The sequence below is a fragment of the Cyprinodon tularosa genome, unplaced genomic scaffold, assembly GCF_016077235.1.
Source record: "Cyprinodon tularosa strain WSP-4 unplaced genomic scaffold, ASM1607723v1 ctg1, whole genome shotgun sequence".
NCBI classification, from domain to species: domain Eukaryota; kingdom Metazoa; phylum Chordata; class Actinopteri; order Cyprinodontiformes; family Cyprinodontidae; genus Cyprinodon; species Cyprinodon tularosa.
In genome coordinates, this window is record NW_024037781.1 from 5,433,068 (window position 1) to 5,457,237 (window position 24,170).

The 24,170-nt window shown below is 35.8% G+C and overlaps 1 protein-coding gene across 1 annotated transcript in view; it reads left to right on the forward strand.

Annotated features, from left to right (window-relative positions):
* LOC119785700 (gamma-aminobutyric acid receptor subunit gamma-3-like) overlaps positions 1 to 24,170 on the forward strand; it is a 156,138-nt gene that overhangs the window by 74,747 nt on the left and 57,221 nt on the right. The window contains exons 4-5 of the mRNA XM_038288497.1: positions 19,954 to 20,045; positions 20,375 to 20,506. Coding sequence (XP_038144425.1) covers positions 19,954 to 20,045; positions 20,375 to 20,506 — 224 coding nt within the window. The remainder of the gene's footprint in view (positions 1 to 19,953; positions 20,046 to 20,374; positions 20,507 to 24,170) is intronic.

Sequence of the window (24,170 nt, forward strand, 5' to 3'; positions counted from 1 at the left end):
TGGGGTATAAGGATCAAATGATTCTTAAATAAGTCGCTTAGCGACTGTTCAAAAAGGGAAAGGAATAAAACCTACAATTCAAGTGAGGTGATTTATGAAAATGTATTTACAATTTAATAAAATTTAAAGGCAATGACTAACTGTAACTAAGAATTGTTATTTTAACATTGAACCTAGATATGTATGTGAGCATCCAAAACATTAGAAAATGAAATCTGCAGTCTCTGCACTCTGATTAAATTCAAACTTTTATAAAATGTGTAATCACTGTTATCATGGAAATCGGCAAAGATAGGGCAATATTAAAAGAAACTGCAGCACGTACCCGGGGATTGGCTATGTTGATGTCAAAATAAACGGTATTGGCTTAAAAAAAAATAAAAAATGAATGTCTATTGCTAGTAATGTATTTTTTTTCTTAACACGTAATGACCATCTTGGGATGAAAGTGTAATACCCTTTATAGAAATGGAGTGCCCTTAGATTATCATATAAATACTAGAGGAAGCTGGTTTCCCAATTCATTCACTATGTGCTATTAGTCCATTACAAGTACTTTTTTAACAGTGGAAACAGAGCATCTGCATAGTGCAGCGTATGATAGAATAATGCTAGGATTGCTTCATTGGTTTAACTTTGACTTAATAGCAGTTAACTTTAAACTTCTTAGGTTTAACTTTGACTAAATAGCAGTTAACTTTAAACTTCTTAGGTTTAACTTTGACTAAATAGCAGTTAACTTTAAACTTTTTAGGTTTAACTTTGACTTAATAGCAGTTAACATTAAACTTTTTAGGTTTAACTTTGACTAAATAGCAGTTAACTTTAAACTTTTTAGGTTTAACTTTGACTTAATAGCAGTTAACTTTAACCTTTTTAGGTTTAACTTTGACTTAATAGCAGTTAACTTTAACCTTTTTAGGTTTAACTTTGACTTAATAGCAGTTAACTTTAACCTTTTTAGGTTTAACTTTGACTTAATAGCAGTTAACTTTAACCTTTTTAGGTTTAACTTTGACTTAATAGCAGTTAACTTTAACCTTTTTAGGTTTAACTTTGACTTAATAGCAGTTAACTTTAACCTTTTTAGGTTTACCTTTGACTTAATAGCAGTTAACTTTAAACTTTTTAGGTTTACCTTTGACTTAATAGCAGTTAACTTTAAACTTTTTAGGTTTACCTTTGACTTAATAGCAGTTAACTTTAAACTTTTTAGGTTTACCTTTGACTTAATAGCAGTTAACTTTAAACTTTTTAGGTTTACCTTTGACTTAATAGCAGTTAACTTTAAACTTTTTAGGTTTACCTTTGACTTAATAGCAGTTAACTTTAAACTTTTTAGGTTTACCTTTGACTTAATAGCAGTTAACTTTAAACTTTTTAGCAAATCTACAATTTATGTCCATAAGAGCAAACTTCATGCTAATATATGGAGACCCATGTGTGAAGTGATTCCTTACTAAAAATACTTGGACTGCACTACAAATGCCAGCTAAGCATGGCAGTTGAACACTGGATCTGCATGTGTAGAATATACATAAAGTCCCTTTCTGTAAATCTGCCTTTGTGTTAAATGCTTCAACTAAAAACATACCTAAAATGAGAAGCTCCCAGACTCTAATGGACATGCTTTGTGTTTTCATTTATAAATTTGTTTGTGAATTAAAAGCTCGCACTTTTGTTGTATTTTTGGGTGATGTCAAGTATTTTGAATTAATTTTATTTATCTAGACACCCAGCTGTAGAGCAGCCTACAAGTAGCTATCAGGATACTCAGTAAAAGAGTTTTTTAAAAACTAATTACCCTGACATTTACTTTATTTTATTGCACTTTACAGCATGTAGCTGCTGCAGCTTTAAAGTGTATAGATTCAGATCATGCCTCGATTAGATGTGACTGTGTTGTTATTAAAAAATGACTGGCGATTATGAGAGTCAGCATGTATTGATTTGCTGACAGAGGGAATATTTCAGCTTCACTAAATTGTGTTGTTTTTGTAGTTTCTCACCTTCTCTGTCATTTTTTTTTACTGCTAAATCTTTAAATAATTCAGATAAGAATCGATAATAGATCCCTCACATCTTCTTCACACCATTTTAGTAACCCCTTCAACACACACATAATTTTCTTTTACAATTGAATTGTTGTCCATTTATTTTTAAACATTAACATGAATTTAGCATCTAAAGCAATACTCTTTATCATTGAAATAAGCTGGAGCTTTTAGTGTGGTGATTGTGTGGAACCATTTCTAAAGTGCTGGGAGAAAAAAACAGCTCAGGTACATGTTACTTAAGAGTGGCTCAGATGCAGAGAGATGCAGAATAAATGGAAGAAACCTGCTGTTCACCTTAAACACGAACATGTTTTCAGCTTCAGTAATTCCCAATTAACTGAACGATAAAAGAAATTGGGAAGTGGAATTAGGTCTGACCCCAATCATAATTTTCAAAATCAAATTACTTAACTGTAACTGATCAGGTATAGAGGGTTACAACCCATGTGTTTCAGAAACAATTTCTTTGCAATTGACAGAGGTAGAGTTATTAGGAATAAAATACATTCAGAAGCTGTTAGTATTTTTAATCTTTGATCAAATAGCAGCGACTACAACATTTCAAATCTCTCTATGCCTCCAGTTTACTTTCAAGTTTTGTTTGTTGGCACTTTTCTGAGCTCTGCTGTAAATCAGCATCAGGTTCACTTACCGTAACTTTCTGCATTTAATCCAGTCAGCCGGATGCTTATTCAGAGGCAGATAGAAATCTTTGGTATGAGCTTCAGGCCCCGACAGGAAGGACACTACAAACAAGAAAACCTCACAGTATCAGGAAAAAAAAAATCTACTGTTTAGTTTTAGGACTCCTAGCCAATTTTATAATAAAGTGTATATACATTAGTTTTCTGATTAATGATCTGAAATAAAACAATTTTGGACCTTTTAATGAACCACATTATTTCCAAACAAATTCTTTATTATTTTCTATTGTGTGCAACACCCCATCACCTTTGCCACTGATTTTTACCAGATGCCATTTATTCCAGAGTCTGCCTCTTCAGTCAGCTCTGTTCTATCAGAATCCAAAACAGTTTTCTCTGGCTGCAATTTATGTAGATGTACAGTGATATTGAATTACTTCTTTGGATGCATGCAGAAGTTATTAATATCTTAGCCAACTATCATGGTGGGGAGATGAAAGTAGTTATAGCATTAGGAGCGAATCTGCCTTGATATCCAGTTTTAGTTGGTTGGATAAAAAATATATAATTTGGCTTTGAGTTTGGCTTTTTGTTTTGACTTGCATTTTGGGAGAATAGCCACTAAGCTCTATAGGGTTTTACATATTGAGCTGGAAATGCAAGATTAATCTTTAAAATGTATTAAGTGAATTAAATAATCTGTATGTGTCAGCCAGGTCCTGTAAATCAAAGTTTATCCAATGAAATTATCAGCATGACATGTTTTAAAATGACATTTTTGGTGGTTTTTGAGGAAGTTCTGTTGCCTGTCTATTAGTAAGGGTTTTGATAACGATTAGTGTTTCTATAATCAGAATGTTTACTTTTTTCAAATGGAAAACCTTTGTTAGGTTCCAATCTTGAAAAAAACCAGCTTCCCAGCTAATTGACTTTAAGACCATATTACATAGAGCATCTTTCCCTAACAAGAATTCATCTCATACTCTACAGATTTTACTTTAACATAAATCTAAACCTCAATGCAGCACAATTTGAGCCTGCAGAAGTGCAACTCTTTAAGAAAGTTAAAACTTGACTCCTGTGTAAATTCTCAGACATCCAGGTAATGGAAACCACAAAACAGCCTTAAATTGGAGGGCAAGCAGACTTTTGCTCAGTTTATTTCTGAAAATGTTTTGACACCTATTCAGGAGTCTTTGTTGCCTTCTAATTTAAGCCTTTTATTGTTCTGTTATTGAAAATGGTTCTTTTTAAAATGTATATAAAAGGTTTTCAAAAAGCAATATCATCTAGACATTTTTTTTTTTTTTACCAAAATAGGGTTATGGTTTCGCAATAAAACAGTTTAACAGGTAGCGAGAAAATGTTGGGTTATTTGTCAAATAGAGGACGCTCAGTTTGAACTACTGAGAACCAAAGATCCCAAAGGGAGAAGCAAAATTAGCCAAAGAGGATAAAACTTGGGGTGTTAAAACAACTAAAATGCTGTCCTGGACCTGTTCACATGTGTACTGAAAAATGCCTTGAACCATCAATGATCCAAAGCAATGAAAAGACTAGGCTGTTGGTCCTTCAAATGGCCGTTAAATCATAAGTTCGAGCCATTTTTTTTTTCTGCAGTTATCCACTTTGGTTTGACCTTTCCTTAATGCGTGATTTGGTACCATCTTCTGTGGTTCCTACTCTCTAAATGAAACTTAAATCATTTAAGACTTTGGAAATGATCAGATTTTTTTTAGACTTTAGAAAAAAGAGTATTTAAAAGTTATTAAACTTGTAAAGTTGATCTTGTAGGCATTGTAGAAACTCAAAGTTATTAGACGTTTGCAAGGTTAGCATAAACTGACTTTCACCTTGGTGGCCTTTTAAATAGCAGACATTGCTAGAAAGGAGTACATTTAATGCATTTTGAAAAGGCTGCAAACTCTTAACCCAGAGACATCATCCAGGGACTCGGTTGTCAGTCACAGCTGTCAATTAATGGGGAAAACAAATGGTGACCATTTGTTTTCCAAGCCTTAAAGTGTTTTGCAGAGCAATATTTTGCAGCAGCAGATTTGTTTAAAGGCCTGAGTTAAGCACTTGAACATCTAAGAGACGGGGACATAATAACATAAAAGAATGATTGATGCTTTGTGAGTTTGCCAGATCCTTGGGCCATTGGATGCATTGTGCTGTGAGGTGCTCAGCCTTCAGCTGTGCCAGATGCTGCTTAGTTGTACAATCTGTTCTGTAGCATACAACATGCATTTTAATAGATTTATAACCTTAGAAACTCCTGGAATTGATGAGTTTATTTCTTTTTTTTGTGGGTTTTGTAAAGTTATGAGTCATGAATATCTTACCTGCTGGATACGGCATTAAAGAGAAAAATGTCCTTTTAGAGAAGTTACATTTAATACAGCTAGAACTCTAAACTTCCCTATCAGACCCTGACAAGATGCATTAAAGTTCACCCCAGCAAATTACTGTATCAGTATTAAAATGGAGTTGCAGCTTGCTTAGCACCAGATGACATATATAGACTATATGTATAACCAGTTTAACTGCTCCAGTCAGCAGAGTCTCTTTGTTTTGTTTTTTAGAATAATGCAAATACAGTAGATATTTACAATAAAAGATTATCGTTAATTTAGGTTTCCAATTCTTTATCAGCCTAAATAGGGGGGAAAAAAGGATGATTTTGGTTTGAAAAAAATTAAATTAAATTTCAGATTGGCTTGAAAATAAAGGCCATCATTTAAATTTGTTAAATGAAAATTGGGGCTCTGCATTACTTCAGAGTAAGAGATTAGCTTTTCAAAAAACAGCTCTAAAATTATTTTTAAAACTTTAAGATTAAACAACAACAAAACCAGAAATTGACATACATCTGTAGGCCTTTTTTTTTTAACGAATGGATATGAAAGCCCTAAGCTGATTTTCATTAAGCACTTTTTGTTCACAATCACTTTAAAAATGCCGATTGGGTTATCTGTTTCTCCATAGCATAGGTTGTGCCTTCCTTTGCTCTGACCAACTGTCACCATATAAACTAGCATACAGTCGCAGCCATTCAAAATGGCCCTTTCTGGTCACCAGCCGAATGACAGCCCACCTCCCTTCAACAAAATCCCCTCCAACTTGAGGATTCTCTTTAGATCTTAATGTGCACAAATCATGACGGAAAGAATATTTTAGTACTAAAATTGATGCTTGCAAAGGAATTTAAGGAGGACCAGTAAGGGCCCATTAAGGAAATGTTGAATTGCTGCTACTGTAGCAACAAATGCCACTTTTTCTATGAACACTCAAACATAAACTATTTATTTGTTGAAGGAGGGTAGTGATGGACCTGAGGCAGGATGCTGAATCAAAACGGTCCGGATAATGTTTCATTTCACTTTCCATCCTCACAAACGTACTGAACAAGCAGCCAGTTATGCAAATGGTCCTTTTGTTCTTTTTCAAATGTCCTGCTTCATTTCTTTTTTTTGTTTTTTTGTAAAGAAACAAAGAGAAAGGTGTTTATGAAATTACCTCCACACTGCAACAAAAGCTGCATTCAAAAAGCCCTCATATCTCCAGGTGCTGCACTCCTTTTGTTTTTTGTTTTTTTCAAACATGTGACAGAAGTTCATCATCAGCCTTAAGCAGTGAGGGGATGGCTGTTTACCTTTATCTCTCTGCCTCTGAGGCTGCAGAGAGGTATTTTCCAAGCAGGTCGGTTTGTTTGCTCATGAAGAGGTCCAAGAGTAAATCTTAAATATATGGCAGGATGATGGATCCACATCACTGCTGGAGAGGGATTTGGAAAAAAGGCAACATTTCTCCTGTTTCTCTTTACTTGTCATTGGAAGACCTTAAATATAAACCAAGGACTAATTTCCCAACTACTGGGAGATATCAATATTTCACTCATAAATATTTATAGCAAATGTGCAGCGTTGGTTTTGCCTGAAGAAGCACATTAGTCAGTGATCTCTGCTCAGTGCCGAGGTTCCTCTTTTGTCTGTGTTGTAAATTGTGAGAGTAAATCCTGGATTCCATTTTATCCAGAGTGAAGAAGAGTCGAGGCTGTTATCAGAAAGATATTTATTAAGCCGTAAACTGATTCTACTGCATTCTACAAGAAAAGCGGTAAAAAGAAAGCATATCTTCAGCTCTACAAGTTGAACTTTTGATTTGTGAACAGTGAGAGCCTTCCTTGTTAGGTGAGAAGATGATGATGGTATAATAATTAGGGCTGCAAATAATGCTTATTTTGCAAATTGATAAATCTGACGATTATTTTTTCGATCAATAGTCAGATAGCCAAAGAGTCATCAAAGAAGACTTTTTGGGTCCTTAAGTCTTAAAAGGCATTAAATTCTTCAAGATAAAACTAAGGCCTTAATTGTTATTAAAATGTCTTAAATTAGTCTTTCGTAGGTCTTAATTTTTAAAACATCATAAGTAGAATTATTTGTATTACGATTTATTTTTTGTAATAAAAATAAAACGTTAAAATTGACATATTTTTTTTTTTGTAAAAAAAAAATAACTGCTCGCCATTATTAGTTCCGTCTTTATAGCGGAACCAGTAAAAGCGTTTTTGCGGCCGGGACATTTGGGAGATGCATTATTAACTTTTTGTCTGGAAAATATGAGCAAGTTTACATGTACAGTAACGGAAATTGGCTATCCAGCCAAGAGTTTTCTCCATGGCTAAAACCAGTACCAGCGAACATACATGAGGCACAGTGTATTTTGTGCAAAAGTCATTCAAGCTCAGAACGATGGGAATTAAGGCAGTGGAGTCGCATGCAAAGCATGAAACACAAAGCATCAAAATGGAGTTACAGAGATACAGCAGGTATTTCTCAGTTTTGTTCCACCCTTGTCTCTGCAATGCCTCCACTTATCACCAAATCAAACATACTAAGAAAACGATACAAAGAAAAATATAACATAACAATTAGCACTGGTTCTGTTGTAGCTTTAAAACTGATTTGTTTTTGTTCCCTGCTAAAACAAAGTTTGTGAATTCAGTTAAATAATTGTTAAAATATATCTGTCATTTGTGTGTTTTCAGCTTTCTTCCTGTATGGGAAGCTTTTCAAAATTTGAAACATTAGTGCAGTGGTTTATGTTAAAATAAACCTTAGGGTTAAGTTGTCATAAGCAGGTTTTTCTTGTGTTTTTGTGAATTTGGTCTTAAATTTTTTTTCAAGTGGCATTAAAGTCTTAAAAAGTCTTGAATTTAACTTGCCTTATGCTGTAGGAACCCTGGAAACGGTTGTTCCAACCGTTGCATTTCCAAATTCTCCTGAGTGGTGCCCGGCTTTATATCAGTGAATAAAATGAATGCCATTGGTCATTTATCAAGAGGTGGGATTGTTGTGGCGGAAGGTTTGTCTGATAGAGAGTATATATATATATATATATATATATATATATATATATATATATATATATATATATATATATATATATAGTATAATTACTGTGGGTCACTCTGTCAGCTAAAGGCATGTTTTAGAGTAGGCTGTAAAGAAATGACTTCAACTTGATTTTAAACTTGTTTTCATAAGAGAAAATGCAAAGTTGCATCAGGTTCTGTGACGAGTCATTTTATATTCCTCTATATTTGTTTCTCAATAGTGGGTGAGTCTGTTTTTCTGAAAAATAATGTAAAACGGCCTGTTTGCAAAGATAAAGTAAGACCCCTCTTAGCGTTCAGACAAAATGTGACACATCTGATGTTAATGTCATTTATTACCATCTCGTCCGTCTGCCCCGATCATGCATCAAGATCCGTCGCAACTGCCAAACGCCCTTCCTCGGACTAAAAGCCACTAGATGGATGCACCTGCCTCGACGGGCTTTAAATGATCACATCATAGCCGTGTGACATTGTTAAAAAGATATATAGAAGAAATAAATCTAATCTTCATCTGCACCTTGCAGAAAAACATCTATTTAGACATACTGGGAAAGAAGGGCTCTATTTAAAATTCAAAAATAGAGTGAAACATAATTGAAATGACTTGTTGTATCAGGGTTGGTGATTTCATATTTCATTAATAAAAATAAGTGCAATGATTTTACAAACTAAAATATCTTGGATTTAAATAAAATTTCTCTAGTAGGAGCTGGATTCTTTAAAAACTATAACTTCCAAAGTGCTTTCAGGTCTCAAAACGTGGAGAAAAGAAGTCTATTTGCCTATCAACATTTGGCTATTTGCCTATCAAAGGCATAAAGACAGATAACGAAGAATAAAGAGTTTAAATTTCTTTAAAAAATTGCTATTAGGCTTTGGCTCTATGGAGTGGTTGCTGTATCTGCCCGCAGCAAGACCATGTGACCATGGACTGATATGCTACCTTTATTATTTTAAACCTTCATGAATCCACTTCAAGTAGTGACGAATGGATGTATCACAGTAATTATTTAGTTAAAGATTGGTAATCATGCAGCTGCATGGTGATACAGTGGTTAGCACTGTTGGCTTGCGGTAAGAAAGTTCTGGGTTTAATTCTGGGCCCCTGGGTCTTTCTACATGGTGTGCATGTTCTCCCCGTGCATGCATGGGTTCTCTCCGGGTACTCCGGCTTCCTCTCACAGTCCAAAAACATGACTGTTAGGCTAATTGGCTTCTCTGCATTGTCCTTAGTTGTCTCTGGGTGTGTGCATGGTTGTGTGTCTTTGTTGTGTTTCTGTATTGATGAGATGGGCACTGGCTCCACTGCGGCCCTGAGAAGGACTAAGCAGGAGAAAATGGATGGAATAGAAATCGTGAGAGTCCTGTCACAGCTAATCCAAATGTCTAAATGCCTACTTTTAGGGCTGTGGATCATGAATATACATGCCAACGTGGTACACCTGGCTCTATGCTGCAGGAATCTGGATGAAAGATGAGATTTGTGTCTAGTGAGGATTTAGCAACCTCATCTAAAAATTTTGAGACAGGATAAGGACAAAGTGATTTGTTGTGACGCAGGAAGAGCCTGGCTAATGAAGTCAGACATGACTCGTCTGCATCCTTTTCACTTTAATAATGAATATCGCATCATGACACTGGCTGGTTTCTCCTTCAAGAGAAACGTTTTGTTTTCCACTCAGACATTTGTTCAGAGACCCTAAAAGGTGTTCTTTTAGTGCAATTTGTCAAATCCATGCTTTCATATTCTTTGAAGGAAACACTGGATATAAGATTGGCCCCGGAACCTTTATTATCCTAACAGTCATAAATTCATCTTACCGCTTGCATGAAGATGATGTATTTTTCATTAGATGAAGGTTTGCTAGCTCTGAAAACACTAATGAACTGCTTTTGAAAAGTCTTTGCAAGGCTACACTATAAAAAATGTCATGCATTATAAAAAATGTTGAAGGCTGAAATAATTGCAGAGGAAAACATGCTAATGTGCATTCAACCAGCCCTTGTACAGCACTATGCAATATGATGAATCTAAAAATGTTTTTCATTAGGTTTTCATCCAATAGACAAAGACAAAGATTTGTATTAATGTGGTAGTTGAATAAAATACATGAATTTTCAAATTTATTTGACTTAATAAATTAATATAGTTTGTACTGTAGTGGATTCTTACACATAAAGTTAATTCAGTGCAACTAACCACCTTTAGGAGTCAAATTATTACTAAATGGATTCCGTTAAGTGTATATAAATTTGTTTAAAGGCTGTGATCTTTGAGGTCCTCTGAGGTTTCTGACAAATATTTTGACACCAAAGCTTTGGGAATCCAGGACAGGATTTATCCAGATAAAAGTGGTCCACTTGCAGTTTGAGTGCATGTTGGACAAGCGTACCAGAAGCGGAAATATGGGACGTTACATAACAGTACATTTGAGAAGGAGGGGAAGAAAACCTGAAAGTACCAAAGTGGCAACAGAAGCTCCATTAGTCTTTTTTTTTTTTTAGACCACTTTTCTGATTACTGGACTAGACCAACAGTATGAATGCTACCTTTGGAACATCTGTGAACAATCAGGATCTTGAAGACGAAGGAACAGAGCAAAAATGTTGATACTATAGTCGTTAATGCCTTAAAAGCGGTATATTTTACAATGGAGGAAGTGTAAAGATCCTAAGCTCATCCCTCACCAGGAAAACTGTAAATTCATGTACTCAAGGAATTAAGACTTTATGACTGATGAGGACAGCTTTTTTTAAGAGAAACACATAAGAAATCCTACTTTCAGGTAGAAAATGCAAAAGGAAGGAGGTGCTTTGGTCGGATGAAACGAAATTGTAGTTTCTGATTTATCTAGAAGATTTAAAAAAAATATGTCTGGTAGATGATACAATGCAGACCAAATAACACAACTCCTCACTAAACACTTTTTGTTTATTATCTATACATTTTAAGAGCATTGCTATTAAGCTTTTAAGACATGGAGTCTTCATTCTAACCGACCAGCTAGAAAAGAAGAACAACAACAACAAGAAGCAGCAAATAGCTCCTGGTAACACCAAAGCTGCAGTGTCCTGAAGTTCAGATGGTGGCAAGAAATCGTTTTATTGTCCACAAACCTGGCATTGATGGAAAAATATGGTAATAAAAATTATAATAATTTTCAAATGGCTATAATTTATCAATATAGCCAAAAATGAAGCAGGAAATGATCTGTGTGAATAACAGTTTTAGTAATGGGAATGAAACTGACCATTTAGGTCTACATTAAAAAAAAACTGACATCGCAAAAGAATTGAGGGAACTGTAGCAGCAGTATCATGCTGTGGGATTGCTGTCTGAGAAGGGAAGGGAACACCTTTTGAGTTTGGATTTTTTTTTTTTTTTTTTTTTTCATTTAACCTTTGTAAAGGAAGAAAATATTCTAACATAGTTAACTTTGGAAAAAGATTGGCTTCTGATTCTTCCCTTCCCCAGGTCCACTCGGCGAGCTGCGTTTGGTAATAAAACCAACATTGCGTGTTGACGTCACAGAATTACAGAGTTTAATCCAATATAAGACAATGCATACACTTTAGAAATAAGACAATGCACAAACCTACACCAGAAACTGCAGAACAACAGAGACATACATTCCATTACCTGACATAGGAGGAAAGAAAGCAAAGAGTACAGAGACATCTTTGGAGAGTTGCAAGGGCAAATCTGATCTTTTTCTTCTATTTAGAAAGCTTTATCCTCTTGTATCTAATCCATTCAAAAAGGGGCTGGCCCTCGGTCCTCCAACCAAACGCCATCTCTGACACTGCTAGGGCTTCCCCTTATTTACTGCAAACATCTGGGGTCATTTGCTTCTTTGTTTTAACAAGAAAAGGCGGAAAGCTTGTCCTGGCATCTAGAATTCCTAAAGTCATAAAACACAAGATAAGCTCTCACAGACAGCTTGTGGAATGCGGGGGGCCTCCTGTGCTTTGAATACTTACCCATTAGTAGTTTTAAATCATTAACACAGCCTTGTTCAAAATTAAGAAATATGTTCAAGTGAGAGTGTTTACACATGCCATAAGATTAACTGTAATAAAGTCTAAAAAATAATCATTTTTCTTTAACACCTTTATTTTACCAGGAAGTCCCTTAAGATAAAATCTCTTTTTCGAGGGAGACCTGGCCAAGAGGCAGCAGTACAGTAAGACATATAAAAACACAGAACGACATAATATCAATCATAAACTAGACTCTAGAAAAACAGTTACAATTCTCTGTGCAAGCGGTTTTCAATAGTGATTTAAAATGCTGTAGCGGAATAAGAGTCCGGAGCTAATAACTGGAGCTAAATATAGAACTACTGTAACTGGAAAAAGTTGGAGACTTTGCATAAAGACGAAGAACTTAGAATCGTAAAATTATGAACTGGATTTGGTGACCGGGTTTCACAGTAAATGGAGCTCTGCATAAATGGATCCCATTCTTTAAAGTTTTCTTTAAAATGTTTTATGTATTTCTTCTCCATTCTTTGTCGGTCCTTAAAATGAAAAGTATTTTACGTCAAAACTATATAAACTTAAGTTTAACAGGTGTGAATAGTTTAGCAGCACACTATAAGCTCATAAACAGGTCTTTGGTGCATTATTTTGTTTGTTGAAAGTGACCCTACTGTAACTAGAAGCCTTCTTTAGCTCTCATGCTGACATGGATCCCAAGGGGAGCATTAGACCTAGTTCAGTTGACTTTAATCAGATATCTACCAAGACCACACTGAATTTTTGTGTGTAATGGCCATAAATAATGGACCATCTTCAGTGCCTTGTCATGTTCTTTCCAAGCAGAATCAGCTAAAGCAGAAAACCTAATTTGGGAACAGCAGTGAGATTTATTTTTCATGAAGGGAAACACTTGATGATTTCCTGATTATGATGATGATGATGAATTATCAAAATAATAATGTTGTCCCCCCAAAATATTGTCTCAACAAGAACAGGTCAGGATTTTTCTTTTTAATTTAAGTTAAAGGTTTAAATAAATGAGAAACTTTAGGAAAAAAGCCAATGGTTGAAATGGTATTATCAATAAAAATGAAAATTCCTGCAATTAATGAACTTTTACAGACTTTTCATGGCTTTAAAAAAGAAAAAAAAGAAAAAGAGAAATCTTTCCTGCAGAAAAAATTGTAAGATAATTACAAAACGTCCTTGTTATCAGTGGAAAGCCAGCAAAGAAGGGCAGGACTCTGTATCACTAGATCATAATAGACCCTGAATTGATATTCATATCAGCAAAGACTTGAGAAAGACTTGGTGGAGTCTGACCTTACAACTAAAGTGTGCATCAAGAGAATACCATGTAAAGGCCGTCCAACTGAAGCTCTGACCATTTTGAACACGTCTTTTAACAGATGAGTCAAAGTTTAGAGACTGATAGCTTTTTTAATTCTCTTGAATATGAGTTTCAGTTCCTCTGTTTTTTTTGTTTTTTTTTTTTGTTTTTTTTTTGTATAGATATTAATAAGGGTAAACTCTGAATATAAGGACTGTAAGGACTGATGGTGGTGACACTACCCAGCAGAAAACTAAGGCCTTAAAGCCAAAAGGCAGATAATTTAAAGGGGATGGGAGTTATGAAATCATACGTGCATAGAGGCAAATGAGAGTATGCCAGGGGAGGGTTTCAGTTATTAATATACTGCCTGTAAGGTACTTGTAGGCTATGCTGAATCCTTAATTAATAATTGAAGAGATGAGCTTAAGTACCAGCAAAAAAACATTTTGAAATAGGAATCTTAGCATTATGGTACAGCAACATTTGTAGCCACATTAATTTTTGTTATAAATGTCCTCTATAATTGGACAAACTAAAAAACTCCAGACCTTTTTAAGTAACTATTCGGTGTCACTCTGTAACTTACAGGACCCTTTTAGATCTGAAGTCGAAACCAAATCAATCATTTTCCTCTGTGGTTCAGAAGGTAGTACTTATTTTACATTGACAGATTTTGATTGATAGTTTCAGTTCTTCCCAGGTTAATGTCAAGTCTAGTTTTTCCCTACAGGAATGGAGTCAAGACTGGTTCTTTCAAGACTAAGTTTAGACCTATTGAGGCCAAAACCATCATTGACAAATATTTCAAGGCATTCTTTTTTTGATTCCCCACAAAAAGCGAAAAGGAATAGAACGACCGTTAGCAAAATTAGTTCTTGCTATTTAACTTTTAATTGTCACAATTATTTAAGACTGGGGCAGAAAGAATGGAGGAAAAAATGGGTCTGGCCTAGGGCTCCAACTAACGATTATTTTACAAATCGATTAACCATGAGAAACTAAAGTTTTTCCACTTGAGGAGTTCTGAATAGAGCATATTGACATTTATTTATTTATTCTTTAATTTTAATTGCAAAATATTTATATTTTTTATTACAATTTTGATATAATTACTGCTCTGAGTTGCTCTGTCAGCTAAAGGCACTTTTATGAGTCTCTATACTCCAGCTAACTATTAATCTATTACTAAAGTAGTTGATGATTATTTTAATAACCAATAATCCGATTAATGTCTAAGCCCTAGTCTCATCTTTAAGGTTGGGTATCATGTATAGTTTTATCCCAAGTCCTTGAAAAGTCTCAAGTCCTTATGTTTCCCCCCAGTCTTTCTACTCTGAAGTATTACATTCCAACTCAAAGTTTGGCCTAAGACAAAAGATTTCAGACTGAAATTTTAAGAAAATTGCTTTTCTCCCCCAAGTAATGCTCAAGTCTATCCCCAAACTAAAGTAAAGTCTCTAAACTAAAGTCCAAAGCAACATTACAGACTCCAAACTTTAATCCTGTTTGTGGGTCAATTCATAAAGAGTTATAACCAAGGTTTCACCACAGGGTGTGCTGCTCAGCACAGTATTGTGGGACAAAATAAGATGTGTAACAAGCAATGTCTCCACCAGTCCTTTTTTACGCTGCAATTGCACAGCAAAACAGCTTTACCTTTCAGAGGAACATGTGTTTGGGAGAAGTTACTTTATAATGCTGTTAGTAAGAGAACTTAGACTTGTTGACCTTTTGCTTCTACGCTTTGCTGCTCTGGTGGCATTCTGGGGGCAGGGAGGGGCTAAGCTCTGAGTAGTTGTTGGTCACGTGGAGATTCATGCAAGCGTGGTCAAACCTGCCTTCACACCATATTAATGCAAAAAGGAATCCTTTAGTTCTTCACATTACTTTTTTTTTTTTTCCAGCTGAAGAAAAAAAAAAATATCGGTCATTGTTCATAATTTTATTCCTAGTCCAGGTGAAGTTTCAAGCCTGTGAGCGTAACTCTAAAATGTCTCCTTTCTTTTAACATAAGGATATGACAGGATTTATGCAATAAATGGGAAAGAAAATATTATATCTAGACTCTTCTGATTGGAAGTCACAGTCAAGTTTTTAAACTTCAACTGACTAAACTGTTCACGAGTCTGACATGGATTCATGTTGACATTCATGCAAATAGACAATCTGAGAATTCAGGTATTGCTCTGATTTTGATGCCTGATTGAAGCAGCAAAAAAAGCGTCTCCTGTTTAATTTCTAATGCTTGTACACACAAAGGTCCAACGCGCCTCAGGAGCATCTTTTACACTCCTGAAGCACATTCAGTAAAGTGTGTCCAGATGCGCCTGATGCTCCTGTGTCCAATGGCAGAGGGCGGCTTTGCTATATTTGCTGTAATCAGTGTGTAAAAAGTCGTTTTAATATGTTTTTAAGTGAGAATGTCCACCTTAAAGCATCATCTGTGCCATCAGTACATCAAGATTATGATTCTGGCTTAAAATATTATTTCGCTGTCGGACCAGCACAAAACCCCCGTAGACTGGCTGTGCGCTGTCACTGGAAATCCACAGCAGCAGCTGCCTCTGGCCCAGCAACTTTTGGGTTTTCCACTGCTGTTCGTGGCAGCTGGAAGTGGATGTTAGCAGTTTTTAATGTAGATAATGCAAAACACACATGCCAGAATGTCAAATGCGAACATATTTTACCAGCAGGTTTCAACATTTTAATTTAACACAGGCGTTAATAAACTGTTTCATAGGAAAAATCATAGCAATCAGCAGTGCTGTTTCGGTCTCCCTGTCAGCTCCAAGATCAGCTTATCTGATTGGTTGATGTGGCATATGAGCAGCAAAAGTTAAATTTTTCCAACACCAGCAGCTGCTGCTTGTGAAGACCGTCACGCACCTGAGATGCTTAGAAACTCTAGATGTGTTGCTCCCGCTGCTCAAAACGCACTGCAGAACCTTTTGCTGTGCCTTGATGTGCGTCAACCATTGACCATGCATTTAAACCAGCTGCTTCAATGGCGTGCAGTCTGAACGTAGCATTAGGTGCACAGACCTTCAGCAGTGCGTATGTTCCTTATTGTGGCAACCTGAACCCTGATAGCCGCTGCCACAATGTCTTCTGTAGGGTGTTTTTGACCACTTCCATTCCTATGAGTCAATAATGCCTTTCTCCCTTATCTGGATGGTATATCTTTTCTAAACTTTGAACTTTAAAACCTACCTTAAACTAGAGAAGCTTTCAGTTTCATCTCCTGGAGAATTTAATTTTTTATTTTTTTATTTCTTTAAGTTGGGCATTAATCTTAGTTTTACTATTCTTTTAAATAACATATATTTCTACTATGCAGGGAAACATGATTAACAGAATTGGTCTTTGAGGTGTTCTATAGTGCCTTGAAAAAGTATTCGACCCCATTTAAACTTTCGACCATTTCGACCACATTTCAGGCTTCAAACATAAAGATATTAAATGTCTTTTTTTTGTAAAGAATCCACAACAAGTAGGACACAATCATAAAGTGGAACAAGATTTATTGGATATTTAAAACCCTTTTTAACAAACAAAAGACTGAGAAACTGGGTGTGCAAAATTATTCAGCCCCCTTGAATTAATATTTTGTTGCATCAGTTGCAACAGCTGCACTATGTCTCGGTGAGGTTGGATGGAGAGCAATTATGAACTGCAGTTTTTAGTTCTTTCCACAGATTCTCATTTGGATCCAGGTCTAGACTTTGACTTGGCCATTCTAACACCTGGATATAATTATTTCTGAACCATTACGTTGTAGATTTTGCTTTAGGCTTTGGATCATTGTCTTGTTGCAAGCTAAATCTCCATCCCAGTCTTGGGTCTTTTGCTGACTTGTTTTCTTCCGGAATGGTCCTGAATTTGGCTCCATCCATCTTCCCATCAATTTTAACCATCTTCCCTGTCCCTGCTGAAAAAAAGCAGGCCCAAACCATGATGCTGCCACCAACATGTTTGACAGTGGGTGTGCTGTGCTGCTTTTACACCAAACAATCTTTTGCATTGTTGCCAAAAAGGTAGATTTTGGCTTCATCTGCACCGAGCACCTTCTTCCACATGTCTGCTGTGTCTCCCAGTTAAACAAAACTTTCTATGGATATCTTTAAGAAATGGCTTTCTTCTATAAAGGCCAGATTTGTGCAGTATACGACTGATTTCATCCAGACTGATCATGGGCCTCTTGGCTGCATCTCTGATCAGTCTTCTCCTTGTTTTAGCTGAAAGTTAAGAGGGACAGCCGAGTCTTTGTAGATTCACACTTGTCTGATAATCCTTCCATTTCAATATTATCCCTTGCAAATTGCTCTGTTAGATGTCTAATGCTTGGGAAATCTTTTTGTATGCAAATCTGGCTTTAAACTTCTCCACAACAGTATCTCGGACCTGATGGTCTCTGCTCTTTAAACAGACCTCTGAGACGATCACAGAGCAGGTGCATTTATATGGAGACTTGATTACACACAGCTGGATTCTATTTATCATTATAAGTTATTTAGGTCAACATTTTATTATTCAAAGATCCTCACTGAACTTCTGGAAAGAGTTTGCTGCTCTGAAAGTAAAGGGGCGGAATAATTTTACTCACCCCACAGTTAGTTTTTTTTTCAAATATCCAATGAATTTTGTTCTAGTTCATGATTGTGTTGACCTTGCTCTGCAAGCTGGATTGTTGCGAGATCTAAGTTTTCAGTCTCACAACAAATCCATCTTGAAAGACTCCCGCTAACACGTCCGTCTCGTGACAACCAGGAAGTCGGACGAATGACATGCCAGCGGTGTTTTTTTGGGGCGGAAAATGTGGGAATGACTGGGAATGTCAGAAGGGCCTCGCCAGGGCATTAAAAACATGGCTTTGCTGGAGGACTCACCTGTCAATACTAAATTTGACTTGGTTTTAATAGACCTCAGAATTTTAGATGGAGTAAACTCTATCCTCCGTTTACCAGAAGATGATGCTTCACCTGTAATCTTCTTTTCAGGCTCTTTCTATTTCTTTAAAATGGGAAAGTCTGCCTCATTCTCTCCAACTGTCAAAAACATGACTTGCATATTTACAACGATTTTGATTCATCCTCTGACAAGTTGCATCCCTAGTCCAATTGTCCTTGCAAAGTTTTTTTCATTTGAGGGTTGATGAAGTTCAAAAATCAACTTTGTGTTGCTTAATATGTTTTTTATGAACAGGGTTTATCTTCCAAATTCTACATAAATCATTGCAGGATGACATGACTCCTCCATAAATAATGGTCTACATTTCAGTAAACACGTCCCACCGGTCATTCCTGTCACACGTCTGAAACATCACGATTTACTGCCACGATTGGCTGAAAACGTATTATGGAAGGCGGATACTAGGTGGCACGTCACCCAATCAGCTCAAAGTATTGTACTAAATGTCCCTCCTTTTCACGGACAGACTGATGACGTAGAACTTAAATTCCGTTCTTTACATATAAATCTGGCTGCAGGTTATGATTGTGCCCCACTTGTTGTTAATTCTTCATCTAAAATTACAATTTATATCTTTGTTTGAAGCCCGAAATGTGCAAAAGGTTGAAAGGTTCAAGGGGGCCGAATACTTTCGTAAGGCACTGCATCTTTAGCTCACCTACAGCAGTAAAAGCTTGGTCTGTTCAGCTGTCAGCCGTTCCTCAGACCACAACTGATTTACAAATGCAAGCTCTTTTTTTTCTATTCAGCAGGTTTAATAATTCAGAGACTGCTGTAGTTGTCAAACACAGTGTGGTGTTTGATACAAATCTGATTGTTGTGATATTTTCCAACCAGAGTACCTGCAGTGGTAGCTGCTCTTTCAGGCAACATGTCTCAGACTTCGCATAAAGTGTGTAAAGTATTTTAAATGGCTTAGTTTCATTTTTTCCTTCTAGATTAGAAAATTTAAAAAGCTCTGTTCCCAATTGTGTTTTAAAAAATGAAAATATCCAAAGAAACACGAGGTTGATTAATATATAAAAATAAAAAAAGTGCTGCTGAGCAGTATGTGGGGTTTCTACCAGCGTGTCAAGGCAGATGAGTGTTTGCTTACATTTAGCTCTTTGTAAAACAATGCTTTCAGAACAACACTTTCAAGAATTCTAATTAAGGCTTATGGGAAGAGACAACCACCCACTCCAAAAATCCTTTTGGGCATATAGTAGTCTAATTATTGAATATCAGCTAAATGAGCAAATTCAGATTCAATGTTCTCACGGTAAAACATTGCACAATTAAAACGGAGGGTCATGACTGAGATGTAGAAAAAAAATGAATAAATAATAAATATGCTGAAGTAAATAGACTGGGAGAGGCTGTAATTAAATTTCCATATCAAAAGCATAATATGTTAAGTAATATGAGCTCTGCTGAGGGATTTTCTTTGATGTGGACATTTTGCGCCTGAATTCTCCAAAGCAGTGGTTTGAACACACACATTTCCTCCTGAAAATCTTTTCGTCTTTGCATCTCACTAAAAAGCCTTGTCCGATCACTATATTGACTCTTGTTTTCTCTCCCCAGGAGTACCAGATCGATATAATCTTTGCACAGTCTTGGGTCGACACCCGTCTGCAGTATAACAGCAGCAGCATGCGGATTCTGACCCTCAATAGGTATTGTTTGTTGCAAATACACTTTATTTGTAATCTGAAGATTAGAGATTAAGCTTTAAAAGGGATATATAAGACTCCTTATGTTTAAAAGTTAGTCCTTCTGCTTCAATACCTTTTGAAATTTTTCATACAGAGAATATCTTTTGAGACAAATATTTTCCTCTCTTTTTCACAGATCAGTAATCAAATGAATAAATTGATTGTGCATCATTTTCCCATTTAATGATCCTCCTATTGAGAAGACTTATTCATTTTACAGAGGTCTCAAAGAAGCCTCCTCCAGTGATTTCTCACCTTGTTTCCTTTCTCTCCGTCTCCTTTGCAACCAGCAATATGGTCGGCCTGATCTGGCTGCCTGACACCATCTTTAGGAACTCCAAGAACGCCGACTCGCACTGGATAACGACTCCAAATCAGCTACTTCGCATCTGGAACAATGGAAAGATACTTTACACACTGAGGTAAAAACCTTCAAAAATATGCTTTGAAATGAAGTCGATAAAACCAGGAGTATGTGACACAAAAGTCTGAGAGTAAAAGGTAGCATAGTTGCTAGAAATCCACTCATCATTTGTCCTTCAGCAGGAGCTGAGGAAAGTGTCTACAGTAAGCCTGTTTTTATCTGAACCACTTTGAAAGTGCTGCATATAAAGAGACAAAAATACATGCAAGGAGTGACAATCAATGTTTTATTATATAACTTAAATGTCTGAGTTATTAGCAAAATGTTCTCTTATCAAACAGGTTTTATCAGACAGATTTTGAAGGTAAAACCGTTGTTGTTCAAATTGTTACGTCTTGATTTTTTTTTAGAAAGTAACATATGTCCATAAATGCTATTGGGGGGGGAAATAGACATGCCAGAGATGCTAACATGAGCAAATATGATCAATGTGTGTCTAATATTGAATGATTGATTTTATTGGTTTATTGGTACAGTGTAGAAATTTACTCAATAGCAAAAAGGAGAAAATAAAAAATTAGATGCTCAATAAGCAGGAGTTTAGGACCAAACCAAGCCTGGATACTAAAAAGATCTGAGTCTTCTTCTATAGATCCCTGATGACATGTTAAGGTTGAAAAAGCTCAGTTGGGGGGGAAAAAAAGGTTTGTAAAGATAAATTGTTAGAAATGATGAGTGTAAAAATACAGTATGGCTGAAATGCCGCTCCTTAAAAAATAAAATGGAGCATGAAGGCTCAAATACTTTATAGGAACTGAAAAGCGTAGGCGAGCAGAAATGAACATCTGCAAAGATCAGGATTGAGGAGTTTACTATTGTTAATTCCCTTCCAGTGAATCCTCAGCATATTTAGCAAAGATGATAAAATAAAATAAAATGAAGTGCTCCTTAAATCTGTGGGGTAGGACTATGAGAAAATTTATTTTAGCCCCGAATTATCTCACTGGAGTGTTGGTGTAAAAGTGGTCATCCAGTGTAACACATGCAACAGCCACCAGACATTATTCAGTTCAATCGGATACAAAATGCAACAATTTCCTCATGAAATCTGGATCCAGAACATTTCTCTACATATTACAGTAGTGTTACGGTACCTAAATGAACTATTTCTGGTGGTACTTTTTAAAACAAATGCTTAATTTATTACATATAATATACAAACATATCAATAGTGTTTATTTTCTGTCAGTCAAATCTTAGCTTTATTAGCAGAATGCATTTCGTTTATAATGTTAGTATGTCAGTCATGTATTGAAAGGCTTTATTTGAATAAATATTATAAAATATTCTTTATATATTTATATTTTGTTTTTCAATTAAAATTGTCGGTGGAAAAAGTATTTTGGTTCTTGAGCTTGAATGGATGAAACTGGGTGAAATCAAGTCTTCAGCGGTAATTTAAAACAAACCATTTATAAAGCTTCTCAGGTGCCAACCTACAATAATTTATTTACACATGCTTGGATTTATGGAGAGCCAAAGTGGCCAAATATTATTAAAATAAATATTGATTTCTATTACATATAGCATTTGTCAAAATTAAATTATTCTACACTCATCATAGATCTAAAACTTTTGTAAAACTCCAAAATGGGAAAGTTATTTCCTGGGGTTGTTTCACTGTTTTGTTCATTATAGCAGCAAAAATGAAAACTTATATATTAGACAAATATATATATATATATGAATATGCAAGACTATAAATGTTTGTTTTGATTATTTTTTTTACTTTCAACATAATTAAATGCATTAATTTTAGGCCCAACTAATTAAAAATAATCAACAAATAATAAAAAGGTCAGTGCTGCGAGCCCCAGAGTGTCAAAATTCAGAATGTGAAAGCAATAACTGCAAGAATACATCTAAAATAGTTGGAATGTTGAAACTCTTTGACAGCTCAAGTTCAGAGGAAAAGTAGAAAGAATTTACGGCTGTGAAACTTTGAGTCAAAGAGGAAGAAGCGTCTGTAAAGGGTTCATCTCTGTATACGGTGCAGCTCCCAGGTTACCTCTGATGTTGAGCTGTTCTGCAGAAGTTCACGTCCCCCATCTAAGATCAAAATAAAGGTTTTGTCCATCATCAAAGCTGAATCCGAATGATATAGATGGAAGTTATCGACCTGTTTGGACAACAGTTGTGATGGCTGCATTTTTTCCTCATCAAACCTGTATGCCTCTCTTAGCTGCTTATTTTTGAATAAACCTCTGCAAGATGCTATTGTTGTATTTTCCATCTATTTTTTGAGTCCACTAAGCCTCATCCGGAAGCACTGTATACATGCTCAACTCTGAAGCCAATGTGGAAAGATCTCAAGGCATCCAAATTGCTGTCGTATCCTGAATCGACCTCTGATGGCCAACATCAGTAGCGCTTTCCTTCGTGTCCACATGTCTCTAAGCGAGAAGAACGGCTTAAAACGAACCAGATCTCCAGGAGAAAATGGCTGGTCATGTGAGCATGTTGGACCTTAACACGTTTTTAACAGAAACTGATGGGACTGCGGATGGATTGACAAAACTCTCTTAGTTTGGAAACCGGTTAGTTGGATTTAGTTCTCATTTTTAGATTAAGTTTATTTTAGCCATATTTCTTAAACTTAAATTCTTTCAGTAAGGATTTTACATTAATTAAAAAGACCTAATTGTACATGATCACCTCTTATTTTATAGTCACTGTTATAAAGTTCTTGAAAGGCAAAGGAGTTCATCTTTAACTTTAATGTACTTAAATGACAAAAAATGTACTTTGAAAAAAATCTGAAGTGTTATTATTACTTTATGACAAATTTCATAGTTTATTTTAGTGCTAGCAAGTCTGCTTAAGATGATGCATCTAAATTGGAGCAGTTATGACTCCACCCAACTTTACTCTCCTGACGGATGTGCTGCACTAGAAAGGATAAAATTGTATTATGGTTATGCTCGACATATTTCTGAACGCATTTTGCAGTTTATTTACTGAAGTATGGAATTAGATTATAAATCCTTATTTTGTTTTATTTCAAACTAGTTCTAAAATGCTTAAATCAAGGTGCATCTCAATCTAAGTGATGCTCAAAGCCGGTTGACAAAAGCATTTAAAAATTCTGTCTGTAGCTGGAAGTAATGCAGCGTTGTTTTTTGGATGGTTGTAAACAGCAGCTGCAGCGGCAGACATTTATTTGACAGGCCGCCCACACATCCACAGCGCGCTCTGCAGTAGATCTCATATTCTGTATTAAGATTTGAATCTTTGCTTTTGTTACCAAACAGTTATTTGCCTTCGGAGCAGAAATATAAAACGCCCTCTTCCAGCTTGTCAACACGTCCTGCATTTGTCTGGTGGCTCAGCTTTATGACTGAGAAAACCCCAGCTGTCTGCAGCTACTGAGAAGGAAAAAAAGGACAATTTGAGCGGACAGGTTCTTTTTAAAATGTTAAAACCTTTTGGGGTTTACAAACTCTCAGACTTTGACAGGCTTTTATGCCTTGAGGATCTGTTTTACCTGCATCTATATGACTAAACCTCGGCCACCTAGCGCAAACAACCTCTGCTTTGTTTACATGGGCCTTGGAGGAGACGCGCCACCCCTGCTGTGTCAGGACGCTCCAGGTGCTGTTGTGAATAAACTGGTCCTAAATGAGCATAATGTTTTCCAAGATTTCTGCATCTCATTGCGATAA